The sequence below is a fragment of the Vigna unguiculata genome, chromosome 3, assembly GCF_004118075.2.
Source record: "Vigna unguiculata cultivar IT97K-499-35 chromosome 3, ASM411807v1, whole genome shotgun sequence".
In the NCBI taxonomy this organism is placed as follows: Eukaryota; Viridiplantae; Streptophyta; class Magnoliopsida; order Fabales; family Fabaceae; genus Vigna; species Vigna unguiculata.
Window position 1 is genome coordinate 44,518,445 of NC_040281.1, and position 19,500 is coordinate 44,537,944.

The 19,500-nt window shown below is 33.9% G+C and overlaps 1 protein-coding gene and 1 pseudogene across 1 annotated transcript in view; both read right to left on the reverse strand.

Annotated features, from left to right (window-relative positions):
- Nucleotides 1-5,681: 5,681 nt before the first annotated feature.
- On the reverse strand, nucleotides 5,682-6,312 carry LOC114177423 (annotated as a pseudogene).
- Nucleotides 6,313-8,546: 2,234 nt separating this feature from the next.
- LOC114179483 overlaps nucleotides 8,547-19,500 on the reverse strand; it is a 68,103-nt gene continuing 57,149 nt past the window's right edge. Inside the window, 7 exon segments of the mRNA XM_028065838.1 lie at nucleotides 8,547-8,790; nucleotides 8,793-8,991; nucleotides 9,419-9,562; nucleotides 10,033-10,116; nucleotides 16,437-16,559; nucleotides 16,672-16,767; nucleotides 16,862-16,944. Of these exon segments, the coding sequence (XP_027921639.1) occupies nucleotides 8,699-8,790; nucleotides 8,793-8,991; nucleotides 9,419-9,562; nucleotides 10,033-10,116; nucleotides 16,437-16,559; nucleotides 16,672-16,767; nucleotides 16,862-16,944 (821 nt within the window). The 3' untranslated portion in view covers nucleotides 8,547-8,698.

The window sequence follows — 19,500 nt, forward strand, 5'->3', positions numbered from 1 at the left end:
ATTGTTTTTGCCACAATTGGAGAGGGAAAACCTTTCTAAAAGCTCTCCACAAAAATGTCACCAATACTAATAATGATATAACCGGAATTTACGACTCTAGCCTTGTTTAATTTTTTTTCTTTAAGGTGACTTAACATTTGTTTATACCTTATTATTATTAATACTTGAACATTTTTACGATTTAAATGGATTCTTAGGTTTTTATCGACTTCACTCTATTTTCACTGTATGATTTTAATATAGATATATTTGGATCAATTTTTCCATGCATAGTTTTTTTAGAGAAAACTAAATAAAATTTTCTATGAATACAAATTACTAATAGACTAACTTATATAAACTTTTATATCACTTTTGTAATTTTTTATCTTTATGTTACATAATATAAGCTTAGCCTTTGAAGAAACTTATTTCGTTTTATTAATTTCATAAAAATCAGTGAAAAAACTTAAATAGAATACTGTATCTACATACAAAACGAACATGTATATATTTAATAAGGTTATTTATTAGGTAGATTATCAAGTTAAATTTCAAATTTAATACGCGAATAACATCAATAACATAATATGGTATTGGATAAATTTTATAAAAAAATAATTTATTTCTTGAATAATAGTTTCTAGAAACTAAATCTTGTTACAATCCGGAAAAGAAAATGTTTAGATGGATTAAGTCAAGAAAAGTAACACTAGTTATTTTTCCGAAAAAGAACAAAATATTGATGAAACATTGACTTATGGTGGAGAACAAAGAATTAAGATGTTTGTAGGTGTTTTGATGAATTTGTTATAACTCTTTTGAGAAAAAAAAATAGTGTTTATAAATTAAAATTAATTTATATATAAACTAATTTCTAGACAATCTTTTTAACTTATGTATAATTAAGTTCTAACCCATGAAAAGATAAATAAATTATTTTTCTTCATTTTTTGAATAAAAACTTATAAACAAAGTTTATTGAAAGATAGATATAATAATGTGTGACAAGTTATGTGGGTCGTTTCGTAAGAAAAAGTGTAGGACAAAATGAATATTTTGCTTCATTGGTATGCTTATATCCATCATGCATACTCCATAGTACATGCAGACCAGGACGAACCAGTATGCATAGCTCGTATTATATGAATATGTCTTAAAATATGTCCATAACCTATGATGTGTTTATTTGTACAAGTATTATGTACATTTATCATTAACTAAGTTTAATTTTCGAGGGTCTTTCATTTGTTCTTAATTCTATTTCACAACTTTATATACTTGAAATTTAGTTAAATTTAGTTTCTGATATTGATTTAATTACATACACATGGTATGAAATTTCTAATAACTTGTAGTTATAAATTAGAAATTATAAAATTATCGATATTACTTATTTTAATAAATAAATTTATAGAATTTATTATTTTTACTAATCTAATTAAATAAAAATAAAGTTATTAAAATTTTATACATGTTATAATTAAGAGAAAAGTTATAAAACAATTTATCTTTTATAAGAATCTAAAAATCGGTTCACTTATTTGAGAGTCAAATATTATAATAAACAAATCAGAAAAATTAGTAACGGCATTTCAAGTTGATCAAATTAGTAATGAAGCAGGTTGATCAAATCACATAACGGACTTATCCACGTTATCATTTCTAAAATTATATAAATATGAGTCCACAGCTGGTGATTTTCTTGTTTATCATTATTTGTTTTATCCACCAAAATCAACCTTTTACTCGGTCTTACACTCCAAACCAATGCATCCTGTTGACTTACCTTGACTTTTGTGTTCTTTTTTTCCTCAATTTCTCTTTGTCATTTTCTTCTTGGCATTGTTACAATTCAGAATAATCCATTCCACGATCACGGCATGTATATATATATACATTGCAAGTTCATGGTATCATGATGTCAATTTGCATGAAGTAAAATATGGTTAGCCACATACATCACCTTCTAATTGTGACGGGTCAATTACTCTTAGCTTGTTTCTTGTCTTTTCTCTATGGATCTTCTTCATGACGTGTGTGTGGATTTATTTATATCTATTTGCATGCAAACACATAGAAACTGTACAAATTGCCCTCAAAATGGTTTGGTTGAAACCACTATAATTGTCACATACCGAATAACATCGTCATACATTTAATGAGGCGCAAAGAAATAGGAACCACATAGAAATGCCTTTTAGGAATTCTCTTCTTTCGGGACAGTGTCCCATAAGCTAAAGATATTTTCAAATGGCCTTAAGGACTTGTGGTCCACCATTGTACAAAATATCAAAAGAGATTTCATTTTTGTTAATGATAAATTTCACAGAATAATAAACTTTTTAATATAAATTTCATGTAATTTTGATATTATAATTGAATAGGTTAAATATATTTTTATTTTTAAATTTTAATAAAAATTGAAAGTAGTCTTGAAATTTTGATCTAATTTATTTTTTTAATTTTAGAAATGCATCGATTTAATTTTTATAACCAAATTTTGTTAATTTTATTTAACGTATTAAATATGTTTTATAATGATTTCTTAACTAATATTAAAAAAAATAATGTTATATAATGTAGACAACTTAAATACTATCCTGAAACTTCATATTTAACTTAAATTTAAGTTATTTTTATAAAATTAACTTACAAAATGAAATATATACCCAATTATATATTTGAAATCTATCGATGTGAGATCTGGGAATAAAAAAAATGCTCCACTAGTTATATGTATATTGAATAAAAATACAATCCCCTCTTATTTTCTTGGTTGTTTCAGGTTAAAATTAAGGTTTTATTTTAGTTTTTATTTTTATTTTTTAATGTACTACATTATTACTTTTAATTACTAACGTGTGACAAATGATAAGAGGTGTTATATCGAGTTAACTCGTATTCAGCGAATAATTGAAAGAAAACTCGTTTCCAACCTTTAATCTCTTCAACTTCTTAACATGTCAGTTATAATGTCTTAATTTATAAATTTTAACTCCATTATGGTTCAAAAACATGGTTATCATACATATTTCTCATGTCTTTGTCACCCATTAACTCATGAGCAAGTAAGTTAATATGAATCATTTTATCTTCTTTGTCCTTCAAAACTTTAATCTAAATATTTAATATTATCATCATTAGGGCATTACTTATAACAGCCTTGGATCATCACTTGACATGGTTACTTTGATACCATTTCAATATGACTAACACTTTTACTATCCTAAATATCTCTTTTATATGTGAAAGGTTTTTTCTTTATTTTCCAATAGTGCTGGTGGCTATTGGGAAGAGTGTTGGTGAAGCTCGTAGTGGTAGTCAAATGTGTTAGAGGTTTCTTACATTATTTTCTTTTTGGATTTTATTATTTGAATTTTTTAATAGATAAATATGAAGTATATTTAGGATTTACTTTTGTTATGAATTGTCCTTAATGGAAGATAAATATTACATTTTGAATAATATCATAGTAAAAACAAAAAAAAGAAAGTTTTAGACAAAATTTGTATTTTGGAAACAAAAGTGAAGTGTGCACAAGTTTGAATATTACATCCATTTAAACACGATCATATTTTCTAACACCTTCAAATACGAGTTCTTCCATAATGTCATACTATTTTCAAGCAAAATCATTATACAAATATAAGCAATGTGTTTATCATACGATGATTGAAGATAATCTTATTTTATAAATCATTTACTTTGTGAAATTTTCTTAAAAAAACAACTTGTTTATATATTCTTTTCGTTAAAAGTTAAAAAATAATATTAATTTTTATTTTTTAAATATAATTATTATTTTATAAGACGTGTTAGACCATAAATCTACGGGTCAACTTTAGTCAAACTCATAAATTTATGAGTTGGTCTTACCTGAATTAATTTAATTTAGATAGCATACAAAACTAGTCTTCCAAGTATAATTTGATTCAATTTATGTCATAATTATTTTAGTCTGATTGACTAATTTTGTATGTTTGTGGGTAAGGGTCAGAATTTGTTTTATGGACTCTCCCTACAGTTATTATTTGTCTTTTAAACAATCTAAAAAAATGTCTCAAATGAAATGACAATTTAAATATAATTACGGCTGAAATTTAAAAATTCTTACCAACGTCTGAATCACAACTTTTTTTCAATTATTTTTAATGCACTATGGAATAAATCATTGAACATGATATTGAATAGCAACATCTATACCTAAGGTATTCTGAATATAATATTTAAAATAAAAGTATAGATTCAATAATATGACAAACAAGAACAGATTAAATAATAAGGTGCATGCGTAAAGTTAATTTAAGACTTTTGAAAATATTAAAAAAAAGAAAAGAGTGTAAAATGAGTTTTGAAGGGTGTTAAAAGAAACACTCCTAATAACTATTTATCCATAGCATAGTCCAGAAGTTAGACAAAAAGCAAACATATATTGCTTCCTGGACCCATACAATTACTAAAAAGATTAAAAATCACTGTTGCCGCCATGCTGCCTGCCCTTTTATTATCAACCTAGGGAAAAAAAGAAGTGAAAAACAGTGAAAATTCTTTTTAAAATATATTCCTTGAAAATTTATTATTTTAAAAAACTAACTCCACAATATATTATATAAGTTTTGGAAAATAAAGTTTCCTTTAAAAATTTTATTTTGAAAAGTTTGTTCTTAAATGTGTTTTGTAAATCCTATTCCTAGAAATTCTATTCCAGAAATCTTATTTTGAAAATTTCAAAAAATTTGTTTCAAAAAATTTACAGAGAATATGTAATATGAAAACCACTTTCAAGAAGGGTAAAAGGGTTACTTTTAAAAGAAATTTACCGAGAATATTTAATATGAAAACCACTTTCAAGATAAAAGGGTTATTTTAAAAATGCTGTGAGTGAATGAAGAAATTATTGGATTGCAGAAAGCAAAAGCCCAAGCAAATCTATGATAGCCCAACAATGTAATCAATGTTTAGACAAATAATCTAAGTTCATTAATATTTTCCCTCTCTTTACTCTTCACACCTGTATCCATATTTTGGATGGCCTTTTCCTTCATGCTTTCAGAAAAGGTTCATATAACAAAAACAAAAATAAAATTGCGGCTTCTCTAACCAATCATTTTAGCTTCATAACAGATTTAGTGCATATTTATTCAATTCTCTCCCAAAGCGTATCCAAACACATCCTTAATCCAGCTTTTACTTTCTACACTTTCAGAATTTCTAAATGAAACTCACAGGATTAATTTTCTCACATCAATAGCGAAATATAATTTTAGAATATATGAATATTAAAAATTATAATTCAGAATTTAAATCCCAATACATTTTATTTACAAGGATTGTTATTTTAATAGTATTTTAAGAACAAGTAAACAAAAGATACATTTTATTTACAAGGATTGTTATTTTAATAGTATTTTAAGAACAAGTAAACAAAAGAGAGTACTATTCTGTTCAGAAGGTCGGTCAGAAATTAAACCTACCAAGGTGCAGAGACTGTAATAATGTTTTACTCCAAATAAGATTGTAATTTAATGATACTTTTCTCGAAATATTTTTTAATTCCAAAATAGTTTGTTAACTGAAAAATATATCTCATCTCTTTAGATTGAGATAAGTATAAACAAACGATTTTCGTTCATTATCAGAAAGTAACTAAATTATAAAGTATTATTATTATTATTAAAGAACAATTCTGTACCCAGAGATAAACTATTGAATTGAGCTTGAAGAGGTGTTATCATTAGGAAGAATTTGTATCAGAGAGACTATTCTTTAGGGAACATTGTTGCTTCTACTCTCTTAAGAGGTTCATGAGAAGCTGCATACAAAATAATAATAGGTGGTATTGACAAGGTGACAGATAACCAACATATGAACTACAGCACAATAGTAGTGATGGTGTTTCCAGTTATGGAGAGGAGAAAGAGTCAGCCAGATGAAGCCACTTTTGTTCATGCACAGTGGCGGCGTTGGCTTCTGAGGTTCCCATCAGAGTCTCCAAAGCGCTTTTGGCTCTGTTGTAAGACCTGCGTTGCCGTAAGCGTAGAAGCACAGCTTCTTTGTCCATGCTCTGAGAACGGACTTTTGAAGCTGTCTTGATATCACACCCTCTGTTACACACTCCTTCTCCCCTAACTTATCAAGATTCTCCTTTTCTTTTTCTGTGAAACCTGATTGAGATCTGGAAATCGTGAAATCCATTTCTCTCTCTATCTTGAGAGTCACATCACAACCTAGAGGAATGGATTCATGATAAGTGAGGTTCATATATATATAGTGACAATGGGAAGTGGTTTCACTCTCACTTTCTTTCAGCCAGTGGTTTTGCCAAAACAGGAGGAGTTATAGAGCTCAAGAGTGGTGTCAAATATACATGGTTCCACATTTTAGTTTCCTTACGTGGCTGCTTATTGTGAAGAGATGTCGTGTTTCATCATTCTGCAGAACCGACAACATGCGTTGGGTTTGGAGCAGAAAAAGAATTGTGCATTTATTTATCAAATGCCAAAGTTTAATAATTATTAAAACAGTCTGAGGCGGCATTAAATGAATATATTTTTTATATTACAAATTTTAGCAGTTTTTCAGAAGGAATTGAGGGTTAACACACTAATACTAGTAAAAAGGAGAAAAAAAAAAAGTTATGAGATAGCATGCAATACAACGATAGAAGTACCTTGGATAAGTCCAAATAATAGCTTAGAAAAACAACAGGTAAGCTGTTTTGGAGTAAACAAAGGACTATTCTGTTCCCACCTCTTTCAGCTTTTCTTAATTTGCACATGAACACCAGAGCAAGCAATTAACTAAGAAACACTTTCTAGTGAAGAACTTCATAGTACATTTCAAATACTGTTTGGTCTTTAAGAATTTGAAAACTTGAACTGCTTCTTATGTGTAAACATCAATGTTTTCAGGTGAATGAAATTCCGGTGCCATCCTTGAGAGTAAAACCATGCAAAAAGATCAAAAGCCAAGTAATGCAAATAAATCTTCGGATCTAGGATGACAACTTTAAAGAAAAGGAAAAGAGGTCACCCATTAACACTAATAACATGACGTCCTTCTAATTCCTCTGTTTTCCCTTTTCTTCTTTCCTTCTTTTGTAACTACGACTAATCTCAATCTTGATATAAAAAGAAAAAAATTAAGTTTTCTCTCAAGCTCTTCCGCTGTTCTTCATAATCTTGTTGCCTTCATAGTTTCACAACCATTAAGCAGGGACAACTATAGTCCTTAGAGCAGAGCAGAGGGGTTTTAATCACTTCAGAGGGAAGAAAAAAAATAGCTTCATAGATGGAGCAATGTCTAAGTCCAATATTAATCTTGAATCAGATTTCTATCACTTAATCTCTTACAATGGCTAAAACTTTATAGAAAGAATTGACGATGGTTAAAACTTTATGGAAAGAATTAATCAAATATACAAAAACAACACAAGTGATTGGGCTGACATAAAATCTTGGAAATTTTGGATTGATAGATCATGTTATCAAGAATAGCTGAAAATACAAAGTGAATTTTAAAAAAACCATAAAGATAATGTCTTAATATTTTGAATTGACAGTAGCGTCAATCTTATAGATTGTACTCATGTTTCATTTGTCGGTGTCTCCCATCAATAGCATCAGAATATTCGTCTCAATGACAGCCACTCAAACTAGTAATAGAAAATGGATCCTATTAAATCAATAGTAACAATGGTGAAAGATATACTTATCATAGGTGATGGTGATTAACACAGTTAAGTGTTCACCATTAGTTGTATACACAACCACAACTAGTCTAACCTTGCTAAAAAAATGATAATAAAAATTGGATTAAAAATAAGATATTACTAGAGATAACCTTTAAAAAATCAAACTTGTATTGACTCAGTCAAAACATTAAGTTACAGGTTCATTGAACTAGAAGACATGCCATAATACAAATATTAGAATATGGATATATATTGTAAATAATATTGTTCGCAATCCTATCAGAATCATTTTGTTACAACTAAGTATCATTAATACTAGGAGTCGCTCTTGAAGAGTGCGTATGCTAGAAAGGATTAGTCTAAACATATTGCCTCAACGCTAAACTTTAACAATTAATTCAAACTTGAAGTCGATTTAATAATATAACAAGGTTAGATGCACATTCACTTCAAAATTTAACTCAATTTAACTGTTTTTCAAGTTCCAATCCAAATTTCAAAACAAGGACGTGGTTTAGACATCTCTAATAAAAGCAATTAATATGAACTACTTCATACATCGAAAAAAAAATGTAATTTGCAATCTTTATTATACTACATCACTATAAATAATTTCAAACAACTCACCATTTTACATTTTTTAATTTAGATTTTATTATTATACATAGTAAAATTTGTCATTCAAGTGAATAAAATAATATTTTTATTTTTAAAAATGAATTACTTAAAGTTGTTTAGAAAAGCAGCTAAAATATTTTTAAGCAGTATAATGTCAAACTACTTCAATAGATAGTTACTTCAAACAAACAAAGCAACCTCTAACATACTCTTAAGAGAACATTTTTGAAATTTTAAGATTTTAGGTATTCCATTTTCAGAAAAAAAAAGTCCTTTGTAAAATAAATTGTTTTTTAAAAAATAAACTGATCAAAGCAAGCATATCTGAAATGAGTTCATCTCCTTATTGACAATAGTAGAATTTACTCATCATCATTTTGATCAATAAAACTCAATAGAAAACCACTAACTACTCTCCGTGCTACAGGATTGGGAATGCCACGACATAGACGTCCATCGATATATGCCAATAAGCCAGACAAGACAAATTTGCCGATGCCCCATTTTCGAATGAAACTCATTTTCTGTCCCTTTTGACTAGAATTCGCTGGCACATCTGCGTGACTGCTAACCTCGGACTTCTTCCTCCAGTTGATGCTGAATATAAACTTGTTAGTTCGCTTTCGCAGTATGCGTATTGCAAAGCTTACGAAAAGATGTTCGCACAATGTCAAGACTGTCGGTCCTATTCTCCATTCCTGACACAAATAATTCCGAATCAACAACTTTACATGTAACTAGAAAACTATATGCCAATTCTGCCATTAGTGATTGTATACTAAGTATGCCGGTTTCCCTTTCAGAAACAAGTGAAGCACTTGACGTTAAATAAACTTACAATGGTAACATCATATATGACAATTGAGGAGATTCCAAACTAAACTAGTGCATTCAAGGCATGCATAGAAGTATTAGTTTGGGAAGCTATATGTAAACCCATAATTCCCGTGTAGAAAAGACGGGGATACTTTAAATGAAAGTAGAAAACATTGGTGGGTCATCATTATAATCATTTAAAGTTACTGCTGTGACGAAACATAATGACTAGGAAGATGGAAATACCATAGAGAAGAAAAAGACGAAATAGTAGGATAAATAAGAAATGCTCCCTAGAATAGAACATACACTTTCTCCACGAAGACGGCTTAAAGGGCGGGATACGGTTGACGGATCTCCTTTAAGTAATGCCTTGCTCACAAGGAACTCCTCAACACGATTTGTTATCTCATTGATAAGGGAATGATTTGGAGGTAGGTTTTTCAGGATAACCTAAACAGGTATATGAATCCATCATAACCACAATAAAAGGCAAAGGTTAATATTTTATGTATAGAGAAAAATTCATTATGAATGCAAATAATTATACAGATAAAGGTCATACACCACTACCAACAAAAAATTACAGAGACGAATCAAAACAAAACTCTATAGCGACAAGACAACGGACAAAGGCAGCTCAATCACTGTGCAGATCAGAATCAACACCACTTAATAAGATGTCATCCATGCGTATTTAAGATATTTGTTTAATGATTTTCAAGTTTACATCTGCTAAGTATTAAAATCAAATCAATCACTTCATTGCATAACATGCATGCATAGTAGTTGTGAACAACAATTTCAAAGAGAAGTTCTTACTTAAAATTTCATTCCAAAGTACGAGCTAAGGTGTGCAATGCAAATTTTCTAGATATATAGTCAAAGCTCGAAAGATAATCTTAGTACGTGCAATTTATTACCTGATTGTCAATAACTCTGACTCTCAGGTATTCTTGTCTATAAACTGCATCCAGCATGGCTTGGATATATCCTTCAATGTATAACTGCACCAGACCACATATCTATTAGCGACTGATAGCCAGATCAAGATTTTCAAAATAAAGATGGAAGAGCTGAAATATAAATATTTCTTTTGTTAAAGACGGGAGAATTTGATAAATATATGCTATTAAGAACGAAGGATTCAACAGATATATGTTATAAAGATTGATCTTGTGGTGACAACATAGTTAGGATGACATGAAATGATGCGATGTGTTACAATGAGAAGTAAAATATAAAGCACTGACCTTATTTATACTAATTCTAGACTCTTAATACTAACGAACAAAATAACTTCCTACAGATAACATCGCTAAGAATTACACAAAGTTCCTCAAAGGATAATTTATTCTAACATATATAATAATATCTATTGAACATTTTTTTATATTCAACAACAGGGTTAATGTCCTCCATAACTAACTTTTTTCGCATAGGTTTCTAATTTTGTAAAACTCAGCTATGTACTGTGTTAGATGATATAATATTGTGTTTAATAGTTGGACTCAGCCCATTATGTATTTCTGGGATTTGGCCCATTATCAATATAAATAAACTGTCTTTTGTGTAGGGTTTACACAAGGGAGATTAATCCCAAAACCCTATTTCATCTTATTTTACATGGTATCTAGAGCTTAGGTTAGTTTACTACAGCCACCGTCCCGCCGCCGCTCATTGCCGCCGCTTCTGCCGTCGTCACCGTCGCCTCCGCCGCCGCCTCCGCCGTCGCCGGAGCTGCAGTTTCGACCGACGGCCAGACGATTTTGTTCGTCTCGGCCAGGCGACTCCAACGCCGCAGAGATCGTCGCCATCAGAGTTCTCACGCGCCTCCACGCGCCGCCGCAAGCTCCGGCAGCTGCCACCTCTCCGCCGTGCGTGACGGCGTGTCGCCGGTCGTTTTCTGCGCCGATCAACTTCGCCTGAATCACCTTCTTGAGCTCTTTCTGAATCTGTGGTTGTTGTTTCAATCGGAGCACCTTGAATTTTTAGGGTTTCTCCCTCTATGGCTTCTTCCGCTGCCAATTCGGGTGTGTCATCTTCAAGCACTCCGCTGTCTGAACCCTATGTTTATACCAACTACGTCAATGTGCATTTATCCATTGACAAGTTGGATGGCACAAATTACGCGACATGGGCATCCGATATCAAACTTTGGCTCAAGAGTCAAGGATATGAAGATCATCTCACCCAGAGTGTAACTACAGTTGCTGCAAATGAAGTTTCCCGCTGGACGAAAATTGATGCCTAATTATGCATCGTCATTAAGTCCACCATTAACTCTTCCCTGAAATAAATGTTTCGTTCATATGAAACCTGTTCAGACGTTTGGGCACAGGCCAAGTTGTTATACACCAATGACACTCAGCGTCTTTATGGTGTTTGTCAGGATCTTTTCAAAGTTGTTGCTCCGTAGAGTCCTGGACCCATGGCTGAATATTTGGGCAAAATTCATGCCCTTTTGCATGAGTTTAATGAGTTATTGCCTCCGGCCTCCACTCCAGCTGAAGAACTTGAGCAACGGTCAAAGTTCTTTATGTTGTTGGCATTACATGGTCTTTCTGATGAATATTCCCATGTTTGCGACCAGATTTTGGGGTCTCCTGTTGTGCCCAACTTTACTGCTACTAGTTCTGCCCTTTTAGGTGTGCCAAGAAAACAAATCATTGATACATCTACTTGTGCTGATGATTCCTCAGTCTTGGTCTCTCAGCGGGATGATCGCAATCGTTCTCGCAAGCCGGGAAAGGGACGACCCAAGTGTGACCATTGTGGCAAATTAGGCCACAAGATTGACAAATGTTATGCTCTACATGGACGTCCTCCTCGGCCTGCTGCAATAGTTCACTCTGATCCTCCTCCCCGATCAGCGACTGTGGATCCTGCTTCATCTGATACCGCAGGGCACCCTGCCATTTTCAACGACTTTCTCAAATGGTATGAGGAACGTCAGAGTTCTAGTTCCACTACATTTGCCTCTGTTGCACGCACAGGTACATCATTCGTTGGCCTGACTCACTCTGATTCTCTTGGTCCTTGGGTTCTTGACTCAGGCACCACAGACTATATTACTGGTAACAAATCTTTGTTTTCTTCTTTGTCTTGTCCGGATCATTTACCCTCAGTTACAATGGCTGATGGGTCTAGAGTCTCATCTCATGGTGTTGGTACTGTTAATATTTTTCCATCCATATCCATTGATCATGTTCTTTATGTTCCTGGGTCTCCATTCAATTTATTATCTGTCAGTCGGCTAACTCGTTCTCTTGATTGTATTATTTCCTTTACCAAAGATTCTGTTTGTTTACAGGACCGGAGTTCGAGACACATGATTGGCACCGGATGTGAGTCTCATGGTCTGTATCATCTTCGTCCTCCTTCACATGTTGGCGCAGCTATGGAATCACCATCCCTTCTTCATGCACAATTTGGTCATCCCAGCCTTGCCAAACTGCAACAACTTGTCCCCAGCTTGTCCAAGTTATCTAGTTTGTCGTGTGAGTCTTGTCAATTAGGAAAGCATAGTCGTAGTTCGTTTCCTTGTAGTGTCTCACAACGGGCTTTGTCCCCTTTTGCATTAGTTCATTCGGACATTTGGGGACCTAGTCGTGTTAAGTCTACTTTAGGTTTTCAGTATTTTGTTACTTTTATTGATGATTATTCAAGATGTACTTGGTTATATTTAATGAAAAATCGTTCTGAGTTGTTCTCTATTTTTCAATCATTCTTTCATAAAATTAAAACATAGTTTGGGGTTTCTATTCGAAATTTGCGGAGTGATAATGGTCGTGAATATCTCTCTCAATCCTTCAAACATTTTATGGCTTCTCAGGGCATTCTTCATCAAACATCATGCGCTTATACACCCCAACAAAATGGAGTGGCTAAGCGCAAGAATAGGCACCTTATTGAAACAACTCGCACTCTTTTAATTCATGGTGCAGTTCCTTCACATTTTTGGGGTGATGCGGTTCTTACTGCTTGTTATCTTATTCATCGCATGCCTTCTTCAATCTTGCATAACCAAGTTCCTCATTGTATTTTATTTCCTCACGACCCTCTTCACCCTTTACCTCTTAAAGTCTTTGGGTCCACATGTTTTGTTCATGATTTTAGTCCTGGCTTGGATAAGTTGTCTCCGAGAGCCTACAAATGTGTCTTCTTAGGATTCCCCCGCTCACAAAAAGGGTATAAGTGTTTCTCTCCTTCCCTCAACCGTCATTTTATCTCCGCTAATGTCACCTTTGACGAGTCTTCTTTTTACTTCACACACCCCTCTTCTCGTTGTGAGCCACCATCTACTACTATAGATATCCCTGTTGTGTGTGATCCTCCTAGTGTGCCCACTTCCAGTGCCACCTCGGATTCTCCTCAGCCACCTCCGAGTGTACCTATTGCGGATAGACCACCTCTTCAGGTTTATAGCAGAAGACATCGTTGCCAACCACCAACACATGACTCACATCAAGTGCCGAGTTATTTGTCTCCTCCGGTTCCAACAACCGAGTCTGATCTTCCCATTGCCCTTCGTAAAGGTATGCGTTCTACCCTAATCATTCCCCTCATTATGCTGCTTTGAGTTATCATAGAATCTCTCCATCTTTTTATACATGCCTTTCGTCTATTTTCTCTTTGTCAATTCCAAAATCTTTAGGTGATGCATTAGCCCACCCTGGTTCGCGTCAGGCCATGCTTGATGAATTGAGTGCTCTCAGGCATAGTGGAACATGGGATCTTGTCCAATTACCATCCGGGAAATCTGTTGTTGGTTGCAGGTGGGTCTATGCTATCAAAGTTGGCCCTGATGGTACTGTTGACCGTCTCAAAGCTCGCCTTGTTGCCAAAGGTTACACACATATCTTTGGTTTGGATTATGGTGATACTTTTTCTCCAGTGGCCAAGATGGCATCTGTTCGATTATTCATTGCCATGGCTGCTCTTCATCAATGGCCTCTTCACCAACTTGATGTCAAAAATGCATTCGTCTTCTGGATTGGTTTGTCGTCTTCACAAATTTTTATGGAGCAACCTCCGGGTTTTGTTGCTCAGGGGGAGTCTTCTGGATTGGTTTGTCGTCTTCACAAATTTTTATATGGCCTAAAGCAGTCTCCTCGAGCATGGTTTGGAAAATTCAGTAGTGTTGTTCAACAATTTGGCATGTCTCGCAGTGAAGTGGATCATTCAGTTTTTTATCGTCACTCCAGTGCTGGATGTATCTACTTAATAGTGTATGTTGATGACATTGTTCTCACAGAAAGCGACAACCTTGACATCTCCCTCTTAAAGAAACATCTTTGTCGTCATTTTCAGACCAAAGATCTTGGAAAACTCAGGTATTTCTTGGGTATTGAAGTAGCACAATCCAATAGTGGTATTGTCATATCTCAGAGGAAATATGCATTGGATATTCTGGAGGAAACTAGATTAATGAATTCTAAAGCGGTAGAAACACCCATGGATCCTAATATTAAACTTCTACCTAAACAGGGGGAGCCTTTCTCAGATCCTGAACAGTACAGACGGTTAATTGGAAAGTTGAATTATCTTACTGTTACTCGTCCTGATATTTCCTTTGCTGTTAGAGTGGTGAGTCAATTCCTTAATTCCCCATGTGAAGAACATTGGAATGCAGTCATTCGCATATTAAAGTATATCAAAAGCTCTCCTGGAAAAGGTTTACTATATGATTCCAACTCTGATACAAAAGTTGTATGTTATTCAGATGCTGACTGGGCAGCATCTCCTTCCGACAGAAGATCTACTTCCGGATATTGTGTCTCAATTGGTGGTAATTTGATCTCTTGGAAGAGCAAGAAACAAAGTGTTGTGGCAAGATCTAGTGCAGAAGCGGAATATATAAATATGGCTTTAGCCACATGTGAACTTGTTTGGCTTAAGCAATTGCTTCAAGAATTGCAATTTGGAGATGTCACTCAAATGACACTCATATGTGACAATCAGACTACTCTTCATATTAGCTCTAATCCTGTCTTTCATGAGAGGACCAAACACATTGAAATTAACTGTCACTTCATTCGAGAAAAAATCCTATCTGGGGACATCAAGACCGAGTTTGTCAACTCAAGTGATCAATTAGCAGATATTTTCACTAAGTCTCTTCGAGGACCTAGAATTGATTATCTTTGTAACAAGCTTGGTACATACGATTTGTATGCACCAGCTTGAGGGGGAGTGTTAGATGATATAATATTGTGTTTAATAGTTGGGCTCAGCCCATTATGTATTTCTGGGATTTGACCTATTATCAATATAAATAAACTGTCCTTTGTGTAGGGTTTACACAAGGGAGATTAATCCCAAAACCCTATTTCATCTTATTTTACATACTGTATTATTACAGTCCCACAACGGTCGACTTTGAAATTATTGTAACTACTTCTCCAATTAGAACAGAATATCAATGACCATAGAAATATATTTTAGGGAAGTAATTATTTGGTTAGTCTAATAATCCAATGCTGTGTGCAGTTTCTTTTATTCAAAATGATATTCAGTCCTTTTCTCATTAAATTATTTTTATATTTAATAAAAAACTCATGCTATGCATCACTGTGCATTTTGACATCTCAACTATGCTCACAATCCAAAATACATCTATCATTTGTCATTACATGAAAAAAAAGAAAAAAAGAAATAATAATGAATCATGAAGGGACTAGACCAAACCTATAATAAAAAATACAAGACAAACTTCAAATGAAGCTAAACACTCCTATAGTTGGTACCTATTATAAAAAAATTCCAAACAAATTTCTATTTTTACCCGTCAGATGTTTGATATATGTCTCAGAATTTGAACTTAGGGCTTAATCAATCCAATAATATCTCTAACTGGGACAAAACCACCACCCTAGAGATTGGGATTAAGGCAAACCAGGGGTGACGGCAATAAAAGTGACTTTCCAACTCTCCTCCTTATGCCTAGGGTGACCGGATTGGAGCAAGGAAAATGCAGTGCAGGTGGCTCAACAATTGATTTAAGATGGGCTTTAATAACACTTAAGAACTTAAAGATCTAACTCAGACTGGTTTGTAAGTTGAGCATTGTCATGCTTTATAAGTAAGTCATAACTTCAGTCAAGTCAGGATTAAATCACCAACGTTGAGACTATAATTAAATCAACTCAGGTTGTGATTAAAGTAAGTTCAGAGTCAGCACAACTCAGGTGACTTTCCAACAATATGCATACATTCTGTCTAAAGTTCGAAACAATTATGTTTTAAAACAAAGGAATTAAGAAAGACATACATTCCTTGAAATGAACATTCAACACAAGAGAATAATATTCAAAATATATAACACCTCGTCAACTCCTGGACTTCGATCAAGCAGTATTTTTCTATCGGGACCACCTTCCATCAATGCAGTTCCGAGAACTGATGGTTCCATAGCCAATTTTAGAATTCCTTGGTGGAAGCCACTCATCTTGAAAATTAAATGACAAAAATGAAGTATTAAACTCATCGCAATTCAATAGAGAACAAGTCCCAGCTAAAATGATAGTAACCAAATTAACAAGCAGGTGGTAGTTCTTTACCAATCCATTGAAACCATTTGCCTCTGCACCTTTCAGAACAGAGTCTGATATTTCAGCTACAGCTGCAAAAGCAATATTGGAGCCTGCTGATCTCAACTGCTGAGTAGTTGTGAATTGATTAATATGCTGATACTCCATAATCACATTTGTAATTTAATGAAAAAATTGACACAAAGATTTAAGAACTCACAGTTTTCCCTAAATCACCGAAGTACCGTTTTGTCCCTGAAAAACCTTTACCTTTGATACACTTACTTATAATTTTAAAAGTACCTGGTGAACAGAAAAACCAAAAAGAAAATACAAATTATAAGGAGAAAAGTGAGAATTCTTGTTCTAATGTAATTCAAAACAGTAGACACAACATGAGTCTGCATGAATTATAGAAAATTTAATTGAGAAATAAATGAGTTTTGAGAATAAGCATGAGTTTAGAATAGGCCATTTTTTATCTTGGCGGAAGGTAAAGGTAACCCCTCTATTCCTTGAGTCATCCAGTAAGCCCTTTTGCAACTATTCCTTGACCATGAATGTTAATGGTTCAGAGAAAAGATTTAGAAAAGTAATTTCGTACAAAAAAGAAATCAATCGCATTAACTGGGATTAACTAGCAAGAGTATAGATGTAAATAATATACCACTGCAAGAGGTTACATCTGAACTAACCACCTAAGCTAAGGACAGCTCTCACATAATTTCTCAAGGGCACTCGTAAAAACTACACTCATGATAGTCAAAATTACATGCAATATCATATGTGTTCATGATTTTCTGTTTCGGAGCTTGTGTCTACTCCGGATCAGAAATTTTCTCGACTGCAGTGGATTGATGTTGAAGTTCGCAACTTGCAGTGGACAAAATAAGGGATTTATTACAAACTTCAAAATCAAGGGGCTCTATCATGTACACTTGTTCTAAGAACTTCCCAAGAAAGACTTATTAACATTAATTGCTGAAAAGACAAACCACTAGTAAGAGCAGTGTGAATATAATCCGAATAGTGGCAGGTTTTATTATAGGAGAGAATGTCTCAGCAAAAACAAGCCATAAAGTTAATTAAAACCCTTTACAATGAGTCATGTCTTGTATTTATTCAAAGAACCATCAAAGTTTGTTTTACATTAAACCCATTTGCAACCAATGGGTGTCCTGTTAGAAGAAAGAATAACAAGAGTCCAAGTGTTATTAACTTGAAGGGTAGTAAATTCAGCTTTCATGGCATCAAGCTAGTTGGTGTCTTCTAAGGCTGGTTCGGCAGTGTTTGGTTCCACGTGGATGAGGAGAAGAATGGGATGAGTGTTTTAGGGACAGGAGATGTGGGTTGTTCTGGTGGAGTATTGACATTAGAGGGTGAAGGATAGGACTGATCTATTAGACATGAAGAAGAAGAGACATTGGGGGTAGGAGAATTGGACAGAGGGTCAATGATTTGTGAGGACAGCGGTTTGATTAATGAGATAGAGAATGAGGGAAGAGGGCAGAAAATTAGAATAAGACAACTTCTAGAAAAATTTCAGCACTAATGGACTGTGGGTCCATCGGCTAGACACGAATTTGGATTAGGCCCTAGATACCATGTAGAGAGTCATGTGCAATGGAATTCCTTGTGCGTATTATACAACACAGAAAGACACACACATACACACACATATATATATATATATATATATATATATATATATATATATAATATAATATAATATAATATAGTCTAGCATAGCATTACATTGAGATGGACTCAAGCCCAAATATAAAATACAATTAACATGTGGTATGCAGTATTCACTCCCATTCCCTAAACACTTACAGAAGGTGCATTGATAAAACCCAGCCCCATGGAGTTTGTGTCTGATGAGAATAAAGAAAATAGAGATTGAGATTAATCTCTCTCGTGTATAAACCACACATAGGATAATCTATTTATAATAGAGAGAGGTACAATTAAAAAGAGTAACCAATGTTATCAATATCGGATAACGGAAAATATCGGCAAGCCAAAAATCCGTTATAAAGTTATAACGGAAATCATATCGGGTTATAGCGGAAAGTATAATTTTTGAAAAAATAATTATAGAGAAAGAAGAGAAGTAGAAAAAAATTTGAAAAAAAAGGAGTTGACAGTGACGACAGGCGGCAGTGGCTGACTGTGGCAGCCGGAGGCAGGCGGCGGTGGCTGATTGTGACGGTAGGCGACAGGCGGCAGTGGCTGACAATGGTGGGCAACAACAACTGGTGGTGGCAGTTGTGGCTCTTAGTTGCAGTAACTAAGGCCAAAGTTGAAAGAATAAGAGAAGAGATGTTTTAATGGATATTTACCTGCATTAGTAATATTTTACTGCAGTAACTGGTAAAAGAATAAGAGAAGGGCCACAGTAAAATATAAAAGAATAAGAGAGGAGGGGTTCTGGGCTTAGGTTAGGTCAAATAATGTTAGTGGGCCTGACCCAAATTAAACCTCCGTAAAACTGATGTAGAGTAAAACGCATAGAAGGATGAAATTAGGGTTTATTTGTGTCAGCCATTGCCTATCTCATCTCCCACACTACTCATCTCTTCTCAGACACGGTAGCTGCAGTATCTCTTCCACTTTGCTACTGCTTATCTCTTTCTTTAGTTCTCTTTTTTCGCTATTACCGTTTCGCCACCGCCAGCCGCCATGCGAAAAGCGGCCGCCACGAGCCGTCACAGAAAACCCGCTTCGCCTCCGTCATGTTGTGGCGGTAGGTCGGAAAACCGCAACCGATTTCCACCATAGCGCCGCCATGGCCGAAATTTGATAACATTAAGAGTAACTGAAAATAAATAGAGTAAATAGAAGATATTGTTTTAT